The sequence below is a fragment of the Rissa tridactyla genome, chromosome 11 (assembly GCF_028500815.1).
Source record: "Rissa tridactyla isolate bRisTri1 chromosome 11, bRisTri1.patW.cur.20221130, whole genome shotgun sequence".
Classification (NCBI taxonomy): domain Eukaryota; kingdom Metazoa; phylum Chordata; class Aves; order Charadriiformes; family Laridae; genus Rissa; species Rissa tridactyla.
Window position 1 is genome coordinate 12090666 of NC_071476.1, and position 20406 is coordinate 12111071.

The window sequence follows — 20406 nt, forward strand, 5'->3', positions numbered from 1 at the left end:
TCCCGTATTTAAGCTATCAATTTTTTTTTAAGTTATCATTCTTATTAATAATAGTATTTTTACCTTATGGTACTGGGGGACTTGGGCATTGTACACAACCATAGGAACATTGCTTGGATGGGACCCCCAGAGCTCATCGAGGCCAGCTTCCCGCTTGGAGCAGGAGCGTCACCAGCACTGGCCCGGGTCGGACGGCAATCTGTCCAGCGGAGTCTTGAAAAACCTCCCAGGATGGAGCAGATGCGACCTCCCGGGGTTACCTGCTCCAGGGCACATCACCATCCTGAGGGAGGGGTTTTCCTAACGTCCCACTGGACCTCCCAAGCTGCTGCCTGTGGTCATTGTCCCTTGGTCTGTCATCTGCATCCCTGATAAGTGTCATCTCTATAATTTCCCCTACAAGAGCTGTGGGCACGTATTGGGGATATCTGTCCTTACAAAGTGCTGTAAGGATATGGAATCCAAGATAAATCCTACGCCAAAGGGCTTGCAGCATAGGTAGAGGTCTACCCTCTATCTGAGGGTAGACTGATCAGATCAGGGCTCAGAGAGATGATTTCTCTACTGGCATAAATTTTGCAAACTTAAGCTACCCCTTCCAAAGCTTCCAAGCAACTCTGATTCAGCACAGCATTTTGAGGGCTGTGGCATTTTTTTATCCAGCGCTTGATACACAGATTTGCTCTCTCTTGGCTCCGTAGCCAAAGGGAATCAGCCATTTGAATTCTTTCCACTCATTTCTTGCAGAAAGCTCACAGATGTCAAACCAAGTCATCAAACGGGTTAATTATCTATTTGTGAATTACTTATTCTTACTATTCCTCCAGTGATAAATAAGAGAAAGAGAATATAAACTCCAGAAATGCAAAAAACTTTGCAAATCTGCCCCAAGCTCCTGGGAGCAGCCTTGATCCAACGGACAGATGGTCATGAGCATCACCATTGCATTGACCATGACATCCCAGAGTGAGCAGAGTCCTCAGCAGCACGCGTTAGCAGTGGGCATTGCGGCCCAAGGAGAAGAAGCAAGACTACGTACAGCTCAGCGTTTTAAATGCTGGCTTACAGGGGGTCTTGTCAACCAAAGTAAGTCAGTGGAATTTGATTTTATTCGTATTATTCCTGGTATAGGTTAGGGGTAAGGAATGAAGAGCACTTTCAATGGGTGTTGGGCCGGATTGGACTCATTGTGGGTTGGAAGAGGAATGGGTGATAAACACTTTAAATAAATATAAGAGCAACGCAGCTTCCTAACAGCTAACTTGAACAAGAAATTGGGCATTCGAAAGCAGCCGTCTCTGAGCTGTAGCTCCCAGACACGTTGCACAGGACGCTGTCAGGTACTGGAACCTAAATATCAAAGCCCTGGCTGAGGAAAAGCAAAGCCCTGGAGCGGCTGCTGCGTAGGACCTCCTCAACACGCTTTGGGGTACCACTTGTCTGCGGCCGAGATTTGCATTGCAGCCTAAAATAAAATCCTTAAGTCTGTGCTATCTTGCACATTTTAATCAGATTTAATGCTCTTGAGCATTGTAAGAATAATTTCTGTCACTTGAGTTTAGTACGTATTACCCCTTAATGCTGAATGGAAGGGGAGCCTTTGCCACCGCGCTCGAGTGGAATTCTTGAAAATGTGGGAAAAGCACTGAAGGCGTGGGATGGAGGTCGCCTCTGGTTCTAGGGCAGAATTTTCCTTCTGTGAGGGGTCATTGCCATGGCGCTAATCCTGTTTCGCTGACCTTCCACGGCCAACCGAGATGAAGCTGACAACTGGGTGTTTTCTGCAGCGTCTGTGTTTCGGTGAAGTATCCCGCTTGCTGCCGGTGAGAAACGCTGCGGCACTGGCAGAGCACGTCCAGCTCCTGGATGTTCATCGAAAGAATGGCCTGAACAGTAAGTACTTCTCAAAACGAGATATTGGCATTAATGCTCTAAAATTACAGGCCCTGTGTGATGTTTTGAAAAGGGATACAGAGAATGCTACATCGCTTAGGATTTAAAACCAGAGATTACAGACATTACAAATATTGCACTCCAGATGTTACAACGAACGCAGCACTCTGTACTACTAATTAACTAGCAGCTTGGTTAACACAAACGCTTGGCAATACCCCAGAAAGCTTTCACATACAGCACATCTCACCAGCTCCTCCCTGCCCTGTCCTGCCCTGGCTGCTCCGGGAGGTTACACGGCCCGGCTGCTCCTGCATCGGCTTCTGACCCATGTCTGGCTCAGGGGACCGTGCAGAGCCCCTGAGACGCATTTTCACCTCGCATCGAAGGTACTGCTTTCCCCTTCCCCCTTCCATTGCCTCCTTCCCTGTTTGTGAGACACAAAAGAGCCAAGAGCCTATGAAACCTGTTTGATTTTACAGTATTATCGTCCCCCGCGTCCCAGCAGCACGCGAAGCCCCCAGCTCAGGCGTGCTGGTACTGTCCAAACGCGATAACCAGGTCCTGGCACAACGAGCAGATAATTGCCACAGGGAAAACCCAGGCCAGCGCTGGAGGAGATCTTTACAGCTGTGCAAGCGAGATGCCAGGAACACGGGGCAAGAGGGGGTTTCTGGCTCACTGAAGCTAATTCCTTAGTACTGCAGCAACCTCACCGTGTAATCCTTTCCATAAACCCATCGTTGTTAGGAAGCAGGTGGGTTTCTTGCCAACACTGTCCTCCACATGAGGCTGCTTGCAACCCCTCGTCTGCGGCTTCGCGGCTTCCCCACCTCCCGCCTGCAGTTCTCCACTCCATTGCCGTGATTTTGCAAACCCCCCCCCCCCCAGCCCAGTGCTCCAGCTCGAATGATGCCTCTTCCCATGGATTTACCCCACTGGCAGAGATTTAATGGGAGCAGAATCAGGCCAGGCTGCAGATTTTTTTAGCAGGGGCGGTTTGTCCTCCGTGTTCGCGCTTGGGGGAGTTTGAGGGAAGCGTTGGATCTGGAGGTTTGGCTCCTCTGCACTGGAAAAGATTAAACAGGACCTAAAAAGAATTGCCAGTGGATCATGAGTTAAAAGTGACACCTCCAAAAGAGAAATGGGTTCTTTTCCAACAAACCAGAAACATTGGAACAAGTCCTTTTTTCCTGCAGGGGTGGGGTGGAAGAGGAGAAAGACAGAAAATTACGAGCACTTCAACATTGCCTTCTATGCAGAAATCACATATACCTCTTCCATAAATCCAGCCATCTTATTAATACTGTCTATGAGTTCTGAACAGTATCTCTTGTCTGCTACTGTGTTTTAATTGCCTGTGCAACCTGTCTGGGAGCAGCGGGCATTTAAAATAAAATAAATCCTGCTAATTGTTGCTCACAGCTTTGTGCAGACGAAGCCTGAGAGCTCACTGTTTTCCAGATCTGCAGTTTTATTGCTTTCTCCCATATGCGACAAACCTGAAGAAGGACCAGATCATGCCGCTGTTTGACTTGCTGGACCGAAACGTGAGGGGCAGGATTTACTTTAATTTGCTTTGAGTACAACACACTTTGAGGTGTACGTGGTGGCACGCATCCTTCTGTCCCATGAGGTGCTTAACCTCCAGGTCCTGGAGTTGGTACAGGGACATCTGCACCATCCAACACCCCCGGAAGGGGAATCAGCTCACTGGAGCTGGTCTTCGCTTATGGAATACAAGGGAAGGAGAAGGTGCCTGGGTCTGGATGTGGCTGCGATGCTGCTGCATAGAAAAAGAAATCAGGAAATAGGAGGCCCCCCTGTTAATACCAACCTTCCTCCTCTGGGATAAATCCATCCCTGAACATTTTGCAAGGTAGGAACCATCCAAACTCTCCTCCCAGCTCAGGCTGTCCATCTTAGTTCTCCAAAAAACAAGTCTTTGGCTGTGTCTACTTGTTGTCTACAGTTTTCACCCATTGGTTCTTGCCAGCTTGTAGGTGCAGCACGTGCCGATGCCCTTCAGCCTCCCCAGCATCACCAACAGCCCATGCTGGGAGAGACCAGTGCCTTTTCAGGGAAAAGCAGTGAGGACGGCAGGCTGCGGCGAGGGAGAGGGGTGGTAAAGCCAGGGTTACCCCCAGAGCTCAGCCCTGCTGCTGGACGCGGCCTGCAGCTCCGCTCGGGAGCAGACACCCGGCTGAGGACCGGCACTGCCCGTGGGACTCAGGGTGGGAAGGAGAGGATCCAACGGTGGGACATAGCTCTGTGAGTCAGTTGGCACACGGGAGGGATGGGAAAGGAGCTCACAAAGCGGCCTTGGAGCTTGGCTGGCCGTCGGTAGCCCTCCCCAAACCCAGCAGCCGCCTGCTCCTGCCTGGCTCCGCGGCAGGAAGCACCAGGATTTTGGTATTTCCTGCGGGTGCGACTAGCAGGAGGTCACCTTTATTCTCTGGACAGGAGCACCCGGTTGGTATTCCACATATTCTTTCCAAGCAGAAAATCGGTGCTTATCGTCTGCTTCTAAACCTTTCTGCCCTGAAACAGAACCCTCTCGAAAAGCAGTTCATCCCCCGGCACGCCAGACCTGCCTTTCAACTGCTGGATGGGGATGGGGATAATCTGGTTGACTTTAATGAGTTTGAAGCCACAAGGTTTCTCTTCAACATCCAGAAAGAGGAACTTAAGATATTCAAGGTCTTTGATATTTCTAGGGATGAGGTAGAATTAGAGAAATTGCAGTCCAAAGAGAGGCCGCGAAAATGCCCCTAAATTCAAAATTATTCCTTGAGATTAATTTTGCACTGCAACCCACGGCCACTTCTCACTCAAACCCGAGCTTCCCTATTGACTTCAGGAGCGGGCCTTTGGTGACTTACCGCATGGTCTAAATTGATAAGGTTTTAACACTAAGATGCAACGAGAAGAAATAGTTTTTTTGGGGGGGGTAAACTGGGCATATTCATCTGTCTGAGGACACTCTAATGGGAGGAGGTGTGCAGATGTGCCTTTATTTAGCTATTTTCTTCTGAGTTTTGCTGTGGCCTCTCATTATTTTCTGAGCTCTCTGCAGTCCATTCTCAGAGCTGCTGGCCGGGGGTTACCGCCGTGGGGCACACCTGAACTGCAGACTCCTAGAAACATTACATGTGCCGCACCTTGGCTTATGCCTGTGCCATGGAGATGCCGATGCCCGATAAGAGCCCCAGGGGAAGCCCTTTCTCTTCTCCTAACCCAGCTCCAGGTTCCAAGGAGAGGCCGTAGGGATCTCGTCCATCCCTGCCCCATGGCGGGCAGCAGCTCCCTGCTAGCAGAAAGGGAACAAAGCCGGTAACGTGATCTCCTCTCCAGCTCGGCGTTTACACCGTCCTCCTTAGGGAGCTGCCGGCACTCGTCCCTTGCCAATTTGCTTTTGCCACCAGCTCACCTTTGTCCCTGCCTGGTCACAGGTGATCTTTCACATCCCTCCCTGCTCTGAAGCCCTCTCTGATTAATGACCACCTGCAGCTACAATGGTAGGGAATCAGTCATTAATACACTGTCATTTCTTATGTCCATCACAGCTTCACGCCGTCCTCGTGACTTCAGCGTCTCAGCACGCTCCAGGAGCACATTTAGCAAGACAGCCGTTAGCAACTGAGGGACATCCCTTCTCTTCCCCTTCCTTTCTGCTGCCTGGTTCCTAAGTTATTGTTTGTGTTGATAATTCTCCTCTCGGTGTTCCACCACCAGTGTCCTCTTCAATCCTTCGTTACAGGCCGTCGCTGCACCTCTCCTGTAGCCCTGCGGGGCTCCCAGCCCGTTTCCTGTGTGGTTTAGCGGCGCAGAGAGGTATCAAAGCCTCCGTCCTGCTCCGGGGCTGCAGATAGTTCTCTAATGCCTTTGGAGTAGTTTCCTGGAATACGCCGTTTCAGCCCTGAGTCTCATTGATCCCGTCCTTTCATCTCCAGGCTGCCTGATGAAAAGGCCGCGTTAAGCAGGAGCAGCGTGGCTGTGATACAGCCGCGAAGGCACCTCGCTCCCCCCATCCACCCTGTAACCCCAGCTGTTGTGAATCACTCCAACATCTGCAAGTCATTACAAACGGCCGAGAAACAGCCGCGTGCCAGGGAGGTGCCCCATTAGCCCCTAACATGCTCGGGATGAGCCAGAGGCAATCAGTGGAAACCAATTTCTTCTGAGTCGGATGGGAAACTGGAGGAAGCTAGGGAAGGGGATGAGAGCTTGGACTCGGGGTCTTTCTCTGAAATAACTGTTCATATTGGGCAAAGCTGCCTTGCTAAGCTGGGGGTCTATCTCCTCTCCAAAACTATCCGCTCAACTATAGGGAATTCACGATGTTTGCAGTCTTCCGCACTGACAAACAACAACAAAAAGAGGAGAGGGACCATGAACAGCCTCCCAGCAGAATCAGCGACCTCCCAGCAGACCAACAAGAACCCTTTACCCAGCTGGCAACAACAAGCCTCGCTTCTCCATCCCCCTGGGCTCAGCTTACAGCCGCCAGATAGATGTACCGGGCTTGCAGAAAATTAACAAATTGAAGCGCTGCAGAAAAGCAATTGCCTGTTCTGTTTTCTCCACTGCGCGCCAGCAGGGGTGAGCACCGGAGACTGGTGTGTGAGGAGGAGGAAGGACTGATGCAACTTGGACTTCGGTCTCATGCCTCTCAGCTCTCCCCGCTACGATAGCTGCGTCATCTGGGGATTTTAGCGACAACCCCTTCCTCTCCCCTACCTTGCACACTGGTTTAGTGAACACCCTCCTCCCCAGCGCTGCCGTTTCGCCAGGGTCAGACTCACAGAAAGCAGGACTGGTTTGCGATGGGGCAGACTGGTCTCTGAGGCGGCAGCCACTGATGCCGGCAGCTCCCCGCTCCGCATCCCCCGCCGGCGCGCCCCGGGCTGGGGCAGCTCCCCAGGAACAGCCCAACGACAGGAAACCCTGTTTGCTTTGTTAACGAAACCACCTAATTAAGTCCATGTGGAGAGAAAGCAAGAGAGGCTGGTTAGTTTCTCTTGCTAAATATTGACTGTTTACCCTTTGGGCACAGCAATCCAGTGAATTTATTTCCCCCTCTCACCTTACACGCAGGGCATCACATCCAAACTCGCTGCCATTAGAGAGCTGCCCTAATGAAGCAGCATGGCTATGGCATAAGGGACTAATTAGAATAGAAAATTCCAGTCTCCGAGTGCCGCCACTGACCTCCCATGACGTGAGGTTTTGGACGCCTGTAAGGTGGCATCCCACCTCCCAGACCTTTGCAACCGCTCCCAGTGCAGAGAAAATAAACTAAGCAGCCGAAATCCCAACTTGCTGGGATTATTCAAGGAAAAAGAGAACACAACGAACAACACTTTGCAGAGCTCAGTGCCTTTTCCTAAGTTACCCTGATATTTTTAACCCAGACTTAGAGGGACCAGCCACCCCAAGCTTTCCAGCCAGATGCTCCCTACAGCATCCAGGGTGACTCCGGAGTTTCTGCACCGACCAGGGCTGTTGACCTGGTGTAAGAAGCAGCAGAACCAGGTCTGCAGTTAAAGACCATTTCCCTTGGTGCTGTCTCTGGAGCCCAGCGCCGGGTATTAACACAGCACCGGGTCCGCAGGAGCACAGACCGAGCGGGCCGGGAGTGTTGGCCAAACTGGGATGCAGCTTTAGCCAGCAGAAAGCAATTAGAGCTTGGCACGGGGCCGGGAGCGAAGGTGCAACATCTACCACAGAGCAGAAACCCGCAGGCTGGTCGTAGCATGTTATGCGACGTCATATAGAGAGATATAGCTCAATGAAATACGAATGTAGGCACAATACAAACATTAATTGTATGTCAGTTAGGAATAAAACCACAGTAATCTATATAACATAGCTCTATAAACCATATATAGTCTTCTCCCCTGAGCTCTAGACTGTTTAGCTTGAAGGGACCTACAAGGATCACCCAGTCCAACTGCCCGAGCAATTCCGGGCTGACCCAGTTAAAGCCTGTTGTTACGGGCATTGTCCAAACACCACTTCAACACTGCCAGGCTTGGGGCAGTGACCACCCCTCTAGGGAGCCCATTCCAGTGTTTGCTCACCCTCTCGGTAAAGAAACGCTTCCTCGTGTCCAGTCTAAACCTCCCCTGGCACAGCTTTCAACCATTCCCACCGTGTGTCCTGTCAGCGGGTACCAGGGGGATGAGCACCTCCCTCTCCACCCCACCAGGGGGATGAGCACCTCCCTCTCCACCCCACCAGAGGGATGAGCACCTCCCTCGCCACCCCGCCGCCCGGATGCTGTAGGCTGCGAAGCAGCACTCGATTTCACTGCTTGCAGCAAAGACTGAGAAAATTTCAACTCTTCTGCACTTTCGACCTAGAAACCACATCCTTTCGGGGTTTTGCTTAGGTCAACACTCAGCCCGGAGTTCCCCAGCCCGTTTCATACACCAAAAGGTGCTACAGCTGCAGAGCAGAGACAGTTTGGTGTGGTGGGGAGTGGGTACGCACACATGCGACAACACGAGACTGACATCCCTCTTACTGCTTGACAAGCGACCACACTTTGGTCAACGAGAAGATGGGTAAAGAAAGATCACACGTAGTTCTATGATCCTGGTCTTTGAGGACATCAGCTCTAGCTCTGAGAACTTCTCCATGCTGGGGGAGGTGGAAGCAGGGTTGTCTCGTGGGTCAGAACAAATGGCTATAAACAAGCCCTTGCACCTGTTATTTCACATATATACACATACACACGCATTAAGGGAATAGGTATATATAAGAGAGATTATATATACTCACACATACGAAAGGAATATATATATATGGGACAAAGCTAAAAAGTTCCAGGAAAATCACATGCTTGTTTGTTTTTAACTCACATCATAAATTCCACCGTGAAATTATCCCAAGATTAAAAAAAAAAAGAAAAAAAAATTGAAATGTTTAGCTGGGATAACATCAGAGCCAAGCAGCCTACAAAAAAATTATTCCTACTCCTCTGATACATTAGGTAGTTAATCAAGACTGTAAAAGTGGTGACCTGAATTAAGACAACATGTCAGTTAATGTAATTATAGGACAATTAGGCAGATCCGTTATTTCGCGCTGTTCGCCACGGCGCCAGAAGCGCGTCTGCGGGCAGGGGGAGCGGGGGACGGAGGAGGTTCTCGCTGGATGGCTGAGCCCATCTCCAGGCCCTGCATTCTCCACCGACCACACGCCTTATTTGCAAGAGAAAACGTTGTCACACGCAGAAATTATCCCCAAAACGTGCCTCTAAGGTATCAGACAGGTAATGAAAAAGTCATAGAGCGCCAGCTCAGCATTAAAAGCCCTACTGAAGAAATTTAAAAAGAAAAACAACACTGAGTTTATTTCTTAAGGCATGGCATTTCCAGGATTACTTTTATTTTTTAAATGCAGGGGGGAAAAAAGATTATCTTTTTTGTTTTAAATACAGGAGATTTTGTACAGCATTTCTGATATAAGTTCATGATGGTTTGCTCTCAATGGTAGAAGACCTTCGCTAGGTTAAAAAAAATAAAAAAAAAATCACATAATTTAACAGTCTGAAGACAACCTACTTGTGCTTTGCAGCTGATTAAAAATATGTGCACACACTACTGCGATACGTCAACCGAGAAACAGAGGTACAACATAAAAATACACAATGCATTTTAAAAATTACCTGATGTTCACAGCATCTTTATATTGGCCTAGAACTCTTCATCGATGGAAGGAGCCAGGGAGGGGGAAAAAAAGTTAAAAAGCATGTTTTACACAACCGGTCTATTTGATTCTAAAAGATTTTATAGAAGTTACAGGGGGGCAAAAAAAAAAAAAAGAAAGGTCACGTCACTGGAATCCCCTCGTCCTTGTTTCGCTGCGTGTTGGAGCTGTGTATTTTCTGCGTCAGTACCGAATCTAGCACCGTATCCTACGTAATACAAGTGTTTGTTACATGGCACACACAAACAAACCGCATACAAAAAGTTTTACCATAAAAATGAAGATATTTATTCAAGAAGTACAAATTTGATGGTACCAGCCATCTTTGAAAGCCATTACCATGAGTCAGAGAGGACACAAACCGAAGTCTCTTGCTCAGAGCACATGAAAGCAAGTGTCTTACAAATTGCCAGCTAACGCCGTCATTTCAATCTTTCCTCAAAAGCCACCTCCGTTTTTTAAACATTCCCTGGACTTGAGAGAGGCACAAATAGGGTTTTTAATACAAGACCAGTTAGTTATTTTAATAAAGCCATCAGCTAAAATTTATTTTGTTTTAAATTTCCTTAAACTGTCTCCAGCCTTTGACTGGATTCGAATTTCCTAAAGCAAAAAGGGACTCGGGAACGAGCAGGTGCAGAATTTTTGGAGCTCAAGACAAACTAAAAGTTTTAAGGCAGGAGTCAGGATTTTAAGTTCTCTATTTGCCCCATGGCTCTGATCAAATGGTCTTCATCTGTAAAACATACAAATACAGAGTTCTATTGGATAAATACCCAACAAGCGGTCCTGCTGGGAGGGCAGGAACATACTTCTTCATGGAGAGTCCAGTGGACACGTTTATTAAAAGTCTCAAAGTCCCCGGTAAGAAGCCCGCTGGTTAAAACATCTCCAACTATTTGACTTTTGTAGGCTCAGTGGCACGTATCTCCCTTGGAAGGAGAGCTCTAGCTCCATCTCCTATGAACAAGAGCAACACACACGCGGCTACGGAGCATCTAAGTGGATGAAATATGGAAGAGGAGAGCCATTTGCAGAACAGAGCAATCAAAAACACTCTATGGAAAGGAAAAGTCTTAAAGCAGGCAGACTTGTATATACAGTCATTACCCAACAGAAGTGTTTGTAGCTGCAGATATAATAGCAGGACATTCATCTTCTTTGGGAGAAGACAGAAGCGCGGTTGCCGGGAAGTTTAACTCAAAGGCTTCCTAGATGAGTTCACTTGGAAGGCAGACCACCAACACCTAGTGGGTTCCAAGCAGATTTTTTTTTTCTTTTTCCAAGAAAGTTGCAGAGCGGACGACGATCATTCCCCCCACCCAAAGCAAGTTTTCAAAAACGCCTTTCTCAAACACGCTACATCCTACTCCAGGAGAGCACAAGCTGTCCAAGAGCTGCCAGCCATCATCCACAGGAGGGAGGCAGAATTACAGGGGAAGCGGTGAAGGGCAAAGAAAAAAAAAAAAAGCCCCTTTTTTTCTAACAGAGCCGACTTTCATTTCAACATAACAGGATCTCAGCAGCGCAGTGAAAACGCCAACAAAAATTTTTTTTTTTTTTTTTAAATGTAAACTTTCTCTGCATAAGGTGCAGGGTGTTGGATGTATTTACAGTGACATAGAAAAGAGTTTGTAAAATACAGCTCAAGAGTCAGAAATGTAGCTACCACTTACGCTTCTGACGAAGACAGAAATGGAGAAACGTACAGCATTCAATTCGGCAACACTTACACGGCTAAAATGCTTTCAAAACTCCATGGCTAAAAGCATCCCACCATTGTAACAAACTAAGATAGTTGGGTTTTTTTAATAGTTTTTCAAAAATTTTTACATTATTTACTAACAACAGATATATATGCAGAAGCATGTCATACTACAGCAATATTTTATCAACCTGCCATCTGCCTTACCAAGGTTACGCACGTTGCCATGTGTCACCTTGTCGCTCCAAGGAGCCCCCTTCCTCTCCTCCCCAAAGCAACTTCGGAACTTTCTGTGAAAGGCAAAGAGGAGCTGGGTTTTGTTTGGTTGCTCCTGGGGTGAGAGTTTTTGTTTAATAGATGCCCAATACTTTTAGCATTGGGGGTCTATTAAAAAACTCAACTTGCAACACTGCTGCCTCGCATTATTTAGTTTTCCGCAATATTTCCCACATTCAGAGAAGCAGAGGCTTTCAGAAAACTAAGAAGTTCTTGCAGCACAGCTACTCCAAGCTGTGTTTTCTGCAGAGGACACCCATAAACTGTGATGCACAAAGGGCCAAGGTAGTCAATGAAACTTTTAGGAGCTGGATGCTCTGAAGGAGCAGCCGTGGAAGACAACCTTCTGCAGCCACTGAGCAACGGACCTACAGCATCCGCGGCTTTTCTGGAGCTCCCTCGCCCCAGCAGACTACGCGTGTTCGTGCCTCTCTGCCCCTCGAGCTCTTCGGAAGTGTGGACTTTCACTAGGTTCTTACTTCTGCGTCAGGCAGAAGCAACGATAAAGCGCATAAAAATCTGAATCACGTCAAACAGACCCGTCGCTGCCATGGTAAAAAAGTGTTATCTTCTGGCATCAGTTCACAGCCAGAGCTAATCAGGAATGACACAAAGCCCCAGCCTTTCTCCCACACCGGCGTTTGCACCAAAAACCATCTCGTAGGACAAAGACAAGGCATTTCAGAGACAGAAATGACTGTTCTCCCAATGCATGTTGCAACCTCTAGTTATATACACGGGGTATGTTCATTGACATGCTGTATGCCCTCATCACTGATATTTTTTAATATATATGTATTTTGAAACTTAGAATTATTTCCCAATACAAGTCTTGTAAAATTTGTTTCCAGCAAAGTGTGTGCTTAGCACATCTGTCATTTTATATAGAAGAGGTCGAAAAGCCCTTACTTTCGCCTATAAAAGCATTTTACCATTGAATTTCTTCAGTTTTAGATATGTGCTCAAGGGATGGGAGAGGGGAAGCTGTTAGAGAAAAAGAGTATTTTCATGAACCAATTCTCTGTTCTACTCAAAGCCCACTCACAACACGGCCTTCAGATCATCACCTTGCTCCGCGACATAAAAGCAATTAATATAAACTATGGTCACCTATTAACGACATAATAAAACTGAACCTTTTCCAACTAAGAGGGGGGAGAGGGAAAGAAGGAGCTTTCCCAGCCCTACACGCTGTAGTTTCAAAAACAGTACATGGTGACAATTGCCTGAATGAAAATAGAAAAAGAAAAAAAATAGTCAACAAAACGTATCCTACAAAAAAAGTAGCGTTTTAGTGTTCACAGTTACAGAACTGCCACCCTGGTCTGCTCCTCCTTAATCTATCACAGTTTTCCCCCTTCCAGAAGGGATTGCAGGGAAATGACATTGCAAAGACCACTTACACGGAGATGTAAGTTATGCCTTACGAGACAAGTAGTGTCTTCCTGGCATGAAACCATCCTTTGCCCACTGAAAATCCAAGAGATTTTTGAGTTGTTTATATATCAAATATTTTTTCCCCCCTCTGGAATGCAAAAGATCTGGCTGCAAAAACCCACTATAGTAAGTGATATGTCTTAAAAAAACTCCACAATAGAAAACTTTTGTTATAGATTAGTATTTATCAGTTTTGATTTAATCTTTAAAAAGAAAAAAGAAAAACCAAGTCACTTTGGTGTTTGTGAGAACAGGGAACCAATTTTCCTTTACAGAGCTCTGCCGCTGCACTTCGGTTATCCTGTACCAAACCGGGGCTAGAGGAGGTGTCAGAAAACCACAGGCTTAATACAACACAGGGACCAAAAAGAAAACTGTGGATCTGTTTTCCAACCATCAATGTAAATTCTGCGCCTGCTTCCACCTGCTGGGACAAGCTCGTGATGTTGTACGAGTGACCTCTGCTCATCCTGGCTCTATGCTGATGCTCATGGAGCAAGAACTCCTTTTGAGTCCAAGAAACTGAATTCAATGGAATTAACGAAGGAGCAAAAGTACCAAGTTTAAAATTGTCAGTGTAACCCACCAGTTTCACTAGCAGACGAGAAAGAGCTGGGACAACCGTAGCTTTAGACCATTGATTCAGAGAGGGAAGACAGAAACCAATAAAAATACGCTATTCATAGCTGAATAGCACATTTGACGTTGGAAGAAGTGAAGTCATTTCAACGATGGCTGAAAAAACCCAAGCAAACCAGAAATCGTGTTTAAAAGGAACAGGGCATTTGATCTCAACCAAAAGGCATCACCAGGCAGGGGTGCAGAGAGCAGCCGAAGGAACACAGAGAGCATCACTAACTGAGGGAACAAGCAATTAGATTTTTTTCCCCCCTCAAAATATGCTCCAATTCAGATTTTTGCGACTACAAAAGGATTTGTCGTTTGCCAAAAGGGCTCTTCTTACATTCTGAAGGGAAAGCGCTGGCTGTGAAACACCAGCGTTGCCTCTGGGCTGTGGGCGTGTGTCAGTGAGGATACCTCCACTTGTCCTGACTGGAGAGTCACCACAGCTAGAAGACTGGCTGCGGCTTCAAACGACACTCACACGAAAAACTGAAAACGGTGTGCTGTTGTATCCTCCTTACCATTTTCCATGCTTCGTGCCCTCTAGGAAGCGAGCAGGGGAAGTTACAATCGATTGCATCTGGGTGTAACTGCAGTTTAACCTGGACCGTTTGCCAAAGGTGACGCACCTAACGCTGAAGCGCAGACCAGCGCATCACTCACCTTAGCTAGCTTGATAAAAACTTGTTTTAATGATCCCAGTGATATACAGTAATTCGGCAGGCACATCCTCAGGTGCCAGTAAGCCGGTAAACTTCAGGCTAAGTCAGTCTTGTAGCAAGTAAGTTTACAGTACAGTACGTGAGAGTATACATGGATTAAGTTATTGCCTAAGGCTCTGGCGGGCTGCGTTCTCAGCTCGGGAGCCAGCAATGGCACAGGACTGCGTTGCCATCTTGGAATGTACAATTGCTTGGTCTGGGCATCGCCAGGAGCCGCCCGCGTGGGACGGAGACCGAGCCCCCGCTGCCCGGGGCCTGCGGTGCCTGGGCAAAGCAGGCGAGCCCGGTCACACCAGCGAGGATCCCCGGGAACACGCAGCACGGGACCTACCCAGGGCAGCTGCCGTTCTTGCATCAACTGTATGTGGCGCTGATACGAAATTTTATAAATCGATTAATTTTAAAATTTTTTTTTCCCCTTAAATAAAAGTGCTCTCTGTTGCTCTGGCTCCACGGATCACACCACCACCTACAGTTTTAAGAATCATTACATTTTTGTATTAAGTGAACTACAGTCTCTTCCCTCCTTCCTTGTACGCTCCTCCCTTTTCCCTTCCCCTTCCCGCTCCTTCCTTCGCCCTCGCCCTGTGCTGCTTGCTGTTGTGTTAAATATGAGATCAGGCAAACCCCAAAGGCCAGTTTACGTTTTTATGTTTTGTTTTTGCAGATCTCCATCACAGATGGAATTTTTGCTGGTCATTTCTTGGAACCAATCCATTAGCAGGACAAACCGAAAGAAGAGAGGGCAGTGAAAACAAACCCCACGACAGAGATGGAGGAAAGAAGAATCAATAAACAAGCAGAAATCAGTTTTCCACTGGGGTGGGGTTTGCTAAGGGCTGGCTCACGATGACTTGCACCACGTAGTCCTTTGGGATTTTCAGCTCCTCCAGTTTCATTTTGTCTGCCAGCGGCCTGCCCGAGAAGAACCAGCGCTGGCTGCCCGGCTCCACTCCCTCCACCGCGTGCAGCCGCCTCTTCATGTGGTACACCGTGTCCATGCTGCGGACCATGAGTTTGAGGTCTTTGCCTGTGGACAGGCGCAAACGAAGCTGGCATTCGTGCCCTGAATTGGGTGGGGGATCGGGAATATCCAGAGTCTCCAGGTCGCCCTTCTCCTCTATCATGTTGATAGGCGGGGCGAGGCAGTAGACGGGAAGCTGGTACCGGTTGCCCAGTTCATCGTAACACTCAGTAAGAGCACCTTTAGGAGATAAGAGGGGAAAAAAATGAGTATGAATGCATTTCACATTTAACATTGAAGCAGTCACGCTCAGAAGCGCTAACTCTGCTGTTAAACCATCCGAGCAACGAGGTCTGAAGTCAGGCTTTAAAGGATTGATACAAAAAAAATCTGAAGCATTCATTAAAAATTGCTTCACCTTGTTTTCATATAGAAACTTGGGGTTATCTTAAAAGCACCCCCTAAAAGCCGATCACATCCCTTCCTCCAGATAAACCAGGATAAAATCCAAAAGCAGCAGGAAGGAAGAGATGAGGGAGGAGGATGTTCTCCCCATGTGTCATTTAAGAGAGGAACATGTCACCGGCAGCACGGCCTGAGGTTCAGGGCACACGTGCACCCAGAAAATGCTGCTTGGATGAATTCCACGGTCCTGAACCTGAGCTCTGAAAAGGCAAAATGGCAAAGACCAAAGGCAAAAGACCACTGTGAAAGAAAGATTTTGTAACTTCTCAAACATTCAAAAATTGCTGAAAGGGTTTCCTACAGGACTCGTTTCAACGATCGCTGCCAGAGCAAACAAACAGGACCACCCACGTCAGACCACTCTGTGGCTCCGTACGGAGCGCGGTGTCACTGCCAGAGCAGCGACACCCGGCACATACTTTACATTTGCACAGCATCTGTACCTCCCGTATTCACAGCCCTGAAGTTTCAGGAGTGATTTTATTTCCCCAGACTCCTGAGAGGTTCCTCGGGATAATCTGGATGTTGTGTTGAAGACGACCGGGCAGCCGTGTGCTGCCTTGTCTACGGCACTCCTGCTTACCGAAATGGTACAACGCGCACAGAACAGTTCAAGAATCGTAACACTTACTGAAGTGACAAATACAAGCTGACTTTTTCATGGTATAAGACACACTTTATAAAGATATTTCAAGAACTACCCTGGAAGAATAGTTTTTCATAACATTTTAAGGGTTAAACTCAGAGCAGGCTGAAAGCAGAGCCCTGCGGCATCCAGCACACATCACCTCTCGCAGCGAGCCGGGAAACCGAGATGCTGAGGAAGCTGCATCCTAAAATCACTGCAGGGGTTAAAACCCCCCAGATATTCACACTCCAAAGCAAATGCTTCTCCCCCGTTTTGAATTTACCTGCTATAACAGATTTCCACATTTTTGCCCCTAGAGGGGGCACATTCACTTGTGAGATTACCCATCCTTTTGTAGTGGGAAATGTTTGAAGAGGAGCCAAGTCCTTGAGCTACAGAATATTTAAAAAACTCTTTGACTCGGCAGTTCTGCACACAACACCCAAGTGCTCCTTGTTAGAAAATAAGGGTGGTTTTTTTCGTTGGAGGTTTTTTCATGCTGGCAGTGAGCTGTCTTAAACTTTGCCATTTGATCACCAAAATTACTGCAATATAAAATGATAACTTGGGGATATACTGTGTCACTCAGCCCATTGTGACAGCAGCATCTTGTGCTGGAAATCTTCTTTCGTTTAGATAAAGCTCCCCTTTTTTTAAGGCTAATTTGTTTTGATGAAAAGACACAGAGGAAATCTTTGCCTAAAAGATCAATGTTTTAGGTGCAGCTGCTTTTGGAGGCTTTTCTGTTTGTACAGGTAGCACCAAGGCTGCTGCACCCTGAGATTTATTGAGAAAATAAAGCAAAAAAGGAAATCCAGAAAAAAAATAGTTATACCACTCGTTACAGTCTTGTCTCATTTATGAATCTCAGAGCAAACTAGCTTTTATCAAAACCATGTTAGATCTGTATCTTTCATGGTAGTTTGTGATTTACAGACCTGAAATTCCCATACTTCAATTTTGTTTTACAATGTTCATTTCATTCTGTACGCCTGATCGATTTAGTAAATGTCACGGTACTAAGTTCTGGATCGCAGTTCATAGAAACAAGTAGATGTAGTTTACTGCTTTAAAAAAAAAAAAAAAAAAAAAGGAAATATCTAAACTTCCAACAGCCTTTAAATTTAGCCAGAACAGCTAAACTTGTGCCTTACTTTAAAAGCTCCTCTTTTAGAATAGCATATAGAGGAGTTAATTTTAAATACAATGGGGTAAGCTTGCTAAGGAATTTCTTCATCATTTATATCCTTGCCCAGCTGAACTAACATCAAGGTCAAAGCATATGCTATAAACACCGGATTGCTTAATCATAATCAGATAAGCAATATTAAAAAAAAAAAATCCTCTGAAACAGCAGCTAACTTGGAGGTCTGTCTTTTAAAGGAAAAAAAAAAAAAAGACGGAGTAGGGAAAACTTCTTGCCAATAAAAATTGCACTGTTTCAACCCAGGCTGAGAAACAGTTTATGACAAATTGTTAATGTAGCAAGTTACCACACACCTCACCAGTAATCCCGTTCTTCCACTTGTACGGGTAAAAACATCCCAAAGACTCTCAAGTCCTGCTACCTAGCACTCAATGGCTTTCAAGGCTGGATATATTGATTAAAGCACTGAAGATGACTATTGCAAGCAGAAGACTTTACGACGGCACCACCTCATTCCTGGCACACTGTGCCTGCTGGAGGCCAAACCAGAGCTCCAAGGAGGTGCTCAGGAGTTGGTCCTCACCTCCAAAGAGCTGTGCACACACAGCCCGGTCCTCTTCAGCCAGATAATTCCCACTGGGCCTTATAAGGCTTTACCTCTTTGGAGAGGGTCGGGTTCTGCTATGACCTTCGAGATGTTGTAAGTGGCAACAAGCTCAAAGGTGAAGGGGCGTCACGTTGGTTGGAGTTCAAAAGCGAGATGATGGCTGAATGTGTTAACCAAAGGTGCGGTGAGTGCAGAGCTATTTTAAGCGATGCAGGCAAACGCAAGTTATCGGAAAGGAAGAGAAAAAGTGGTTGAGTTACCCGCAGCCCCCACGGCGAGGCCTATCGCACCAGCCAGATGGCAGCTCTTCACTGAGGCACTGGCTGCAGTGTCCCTTATGCAGCGCAACACACGCAGGGAATCAAACATCCGAACTACAAAACCCTTCGTAATTTTGCTGCTATAATTGAAAACCATGTTTCTGATCCTTCCTGCAAGATACATCAGCTTGGACCACAAAAGTTATTCCGCGGGAAGGGGCACCAAAAGAACGTCAAGCTTTTATAAGAAAACACAGAGAAATAAAAGAAAATTTTTTTTTTTTTTTTTTTTTTAGGTTTCCCTGTTACCTAGGCAACATGGGTCCTCACCAGGCAGTTACGGCATAGGACGGATGCAGCCTCCCTTCAACTGGAGAAGGAAAAAGCAATGCAAACAGCGGTTTCACAGTTCGGGCAGGCAGCCCTGTGCCCTCCCCTGCAGCACCCCTTAGGCAGGGTGCTCGGAGCCGCGCGGGGACAACCCTCCCGCAGCCCTGCTGGGCTAGGTCACCCCGTCCCTGCTTCCCCTTCCTGGCCCAGGTGCAGCATCAGGCAACCAGAGCAGGTTCAGGTGCCAAAGACTAGAGGGTGAGTCAGTACTTTGAGTCTTCACTGCCGGATCGTACAACGAGACCACGTAAAAGGAGCAGATTTCAGGAAGAAAGCAGCGGTGAGGATCGCCGGCAGGCAGGTTTAGGTGGAAGATTCTGTACAGTACCTGAAAGACCAAGATGTTATAAAAAGGTCTTACGACAATATTGAGGAGAGGACAAATTAAGCTTATCAATACTTCATATACTTGAGTATTCTTTGTGTATTCAAATATTCCTCTAGATGTTGACATGACTTCAATAAAGCATCTTGGTAGCAACATGAAGAGCTGCTTTTGAGGAAAGCCAATAACAGAACAAACCAATCCACACAGCCAAACCCTAATCCTCTCCAACTTTCTATCATTCAGAATTATGGTGCCATAGCACGTGACCCACGGAGAGCTTTGAGGATCTCACTGATAGATTCACTACTGTGAGAGTTTCCCAGTTAAAGACTTACACTTTTGAGCAAGCTCTAGAGTCACTCAGTACCGACGCTGCAACACAGTTATGGAGTTAACTTTATAGGCTTGATTCAAGTCAGACAGGACAGAAGATACAATGCTAGAACCACAGTGGATGAGAGTATTTTAATATTTCAAAAAGTTGGAACGCGGAGACTGGGGAATTCTGGAAGGAACTGTGAGGCAGAACTTCTTGTTGGTTGTTATCCAGGTAGGAGACAGCTTGAGAGTTTCAGGCAGACAAATAAGCAGCTGTGATCATCAAGCATACAGAACTGGAACATTTTGAAATTAATTGCCCTGCGGGCCATAAAACTTTTGTGTTACTGAGATGATTAGGATGGAGATACTCCTCTGGAATGGTAAGGGAAAGCACCAAAAAAGGACTTGTTGAGACACTGCTTCCACCCCATAGCAGTTCAGAGTTTGGACTTACTTGTCCTTTTGCACATGAAAGGACCAGCAATTTAAGAGAGCTAAATGACACAAAGGTAAACTTTCGCAGAAGTTATTGAAATCAGGCGTATATGACCACACTCATCCAAAACCATAAAAAGTATTATTGTATTTTAATGGCATTCTGGTATTTCTTTAAAGTTGCATACCATTCTCTTTAGAAAAAAGCAGCAAATTTCTTGTTTTCTGTTCATGATTTGCCTTCTATTTCTTTAAGATTTTGAGGAGGATTGCTCAGAAACACCCAGAACTTAAAAAGAATTCCATTTCTTCTTCCCATCCCCCGGACAGCCTTGCTGGAGGATGAAAAATTAAGACGACACAAAACAAAATCTAGCATTGCAATGAGAGTAGCTAATTTAAGGAGCTTAAGTGTCTGTGTATAACACATTTGCCCAAGGAACAGCTGGTTCATTTGTTTTTCTTACTGAAAAGCTCCATTCCAAACC

At 46.6% G+C, this 20406-nt stretch overlaps 2 protein-coding genes across 2 annotated transcripts in view; one reads left to right on the forward strand and one right to left on the reverse strand.

Moving 5' to 3' along the window:
• The first annotated feature begins 923 nt into the window (after positions 1-923).
• Positions 924-10275, forward strand: EFCAB9 (EF-hand calcium binding domain 9). Its single transcript, XM_054217609.1, has 7 exons — positions 924-1086; positions 1807-1893; positions 3358-3443; positions 4444-4617; positions 4754-4766; positions 6181-6286; positions 10215-10275. The coding sequence occupies exons 1-7, from the start codon at positions 924-926 to the stop codon at positions 10273-10275; spliced, it is 690 nt and encodes a 229-aa protein (XP_054073584.1).
• The window catches only part of UBTD2 (ubiquitin domain containing 2), a 61139-nt gene continuing 50606 nt past the window's right edge, over positions 9874-20406 (reverse strand). The window contains exon 3 of the mRNA XM_054217555.1: positions 9874-15577. Coding sequence (XP_054073530.1) covers positions 15180-15577 — 398 coding nt within the window. The 3' untranslated portion in view covers positions 9874-15179. The remainder of the gene's footprint in view (positions 15578-20406) is intronic.

Excerpts from the sequence above, each read along its gene's own strand:
- EFCAB9 (XM_054217609.1), top strand. The coding sequence starts at position 924 with ATGGTCATGAGCATCACCATTGCATTGACCATGACATCCCAGAGTGAG. Across the intron at positions 3,444-4,443 it reads TTGACTTGCTGGACCGAAAC|AACCCTCTCGAAAAGCAGTT; the intron begins GTGAGGGGCAGG and ends GCCCTGAAACAG. Across the intron at positions 6,287-10,214 it reads CAAAAAGAGGAGAGGGACCA|AAAGCAAAAAGGGACTCGGG; the intron begins TGAACAGCCTCC and ends TTCGAATTTCCT.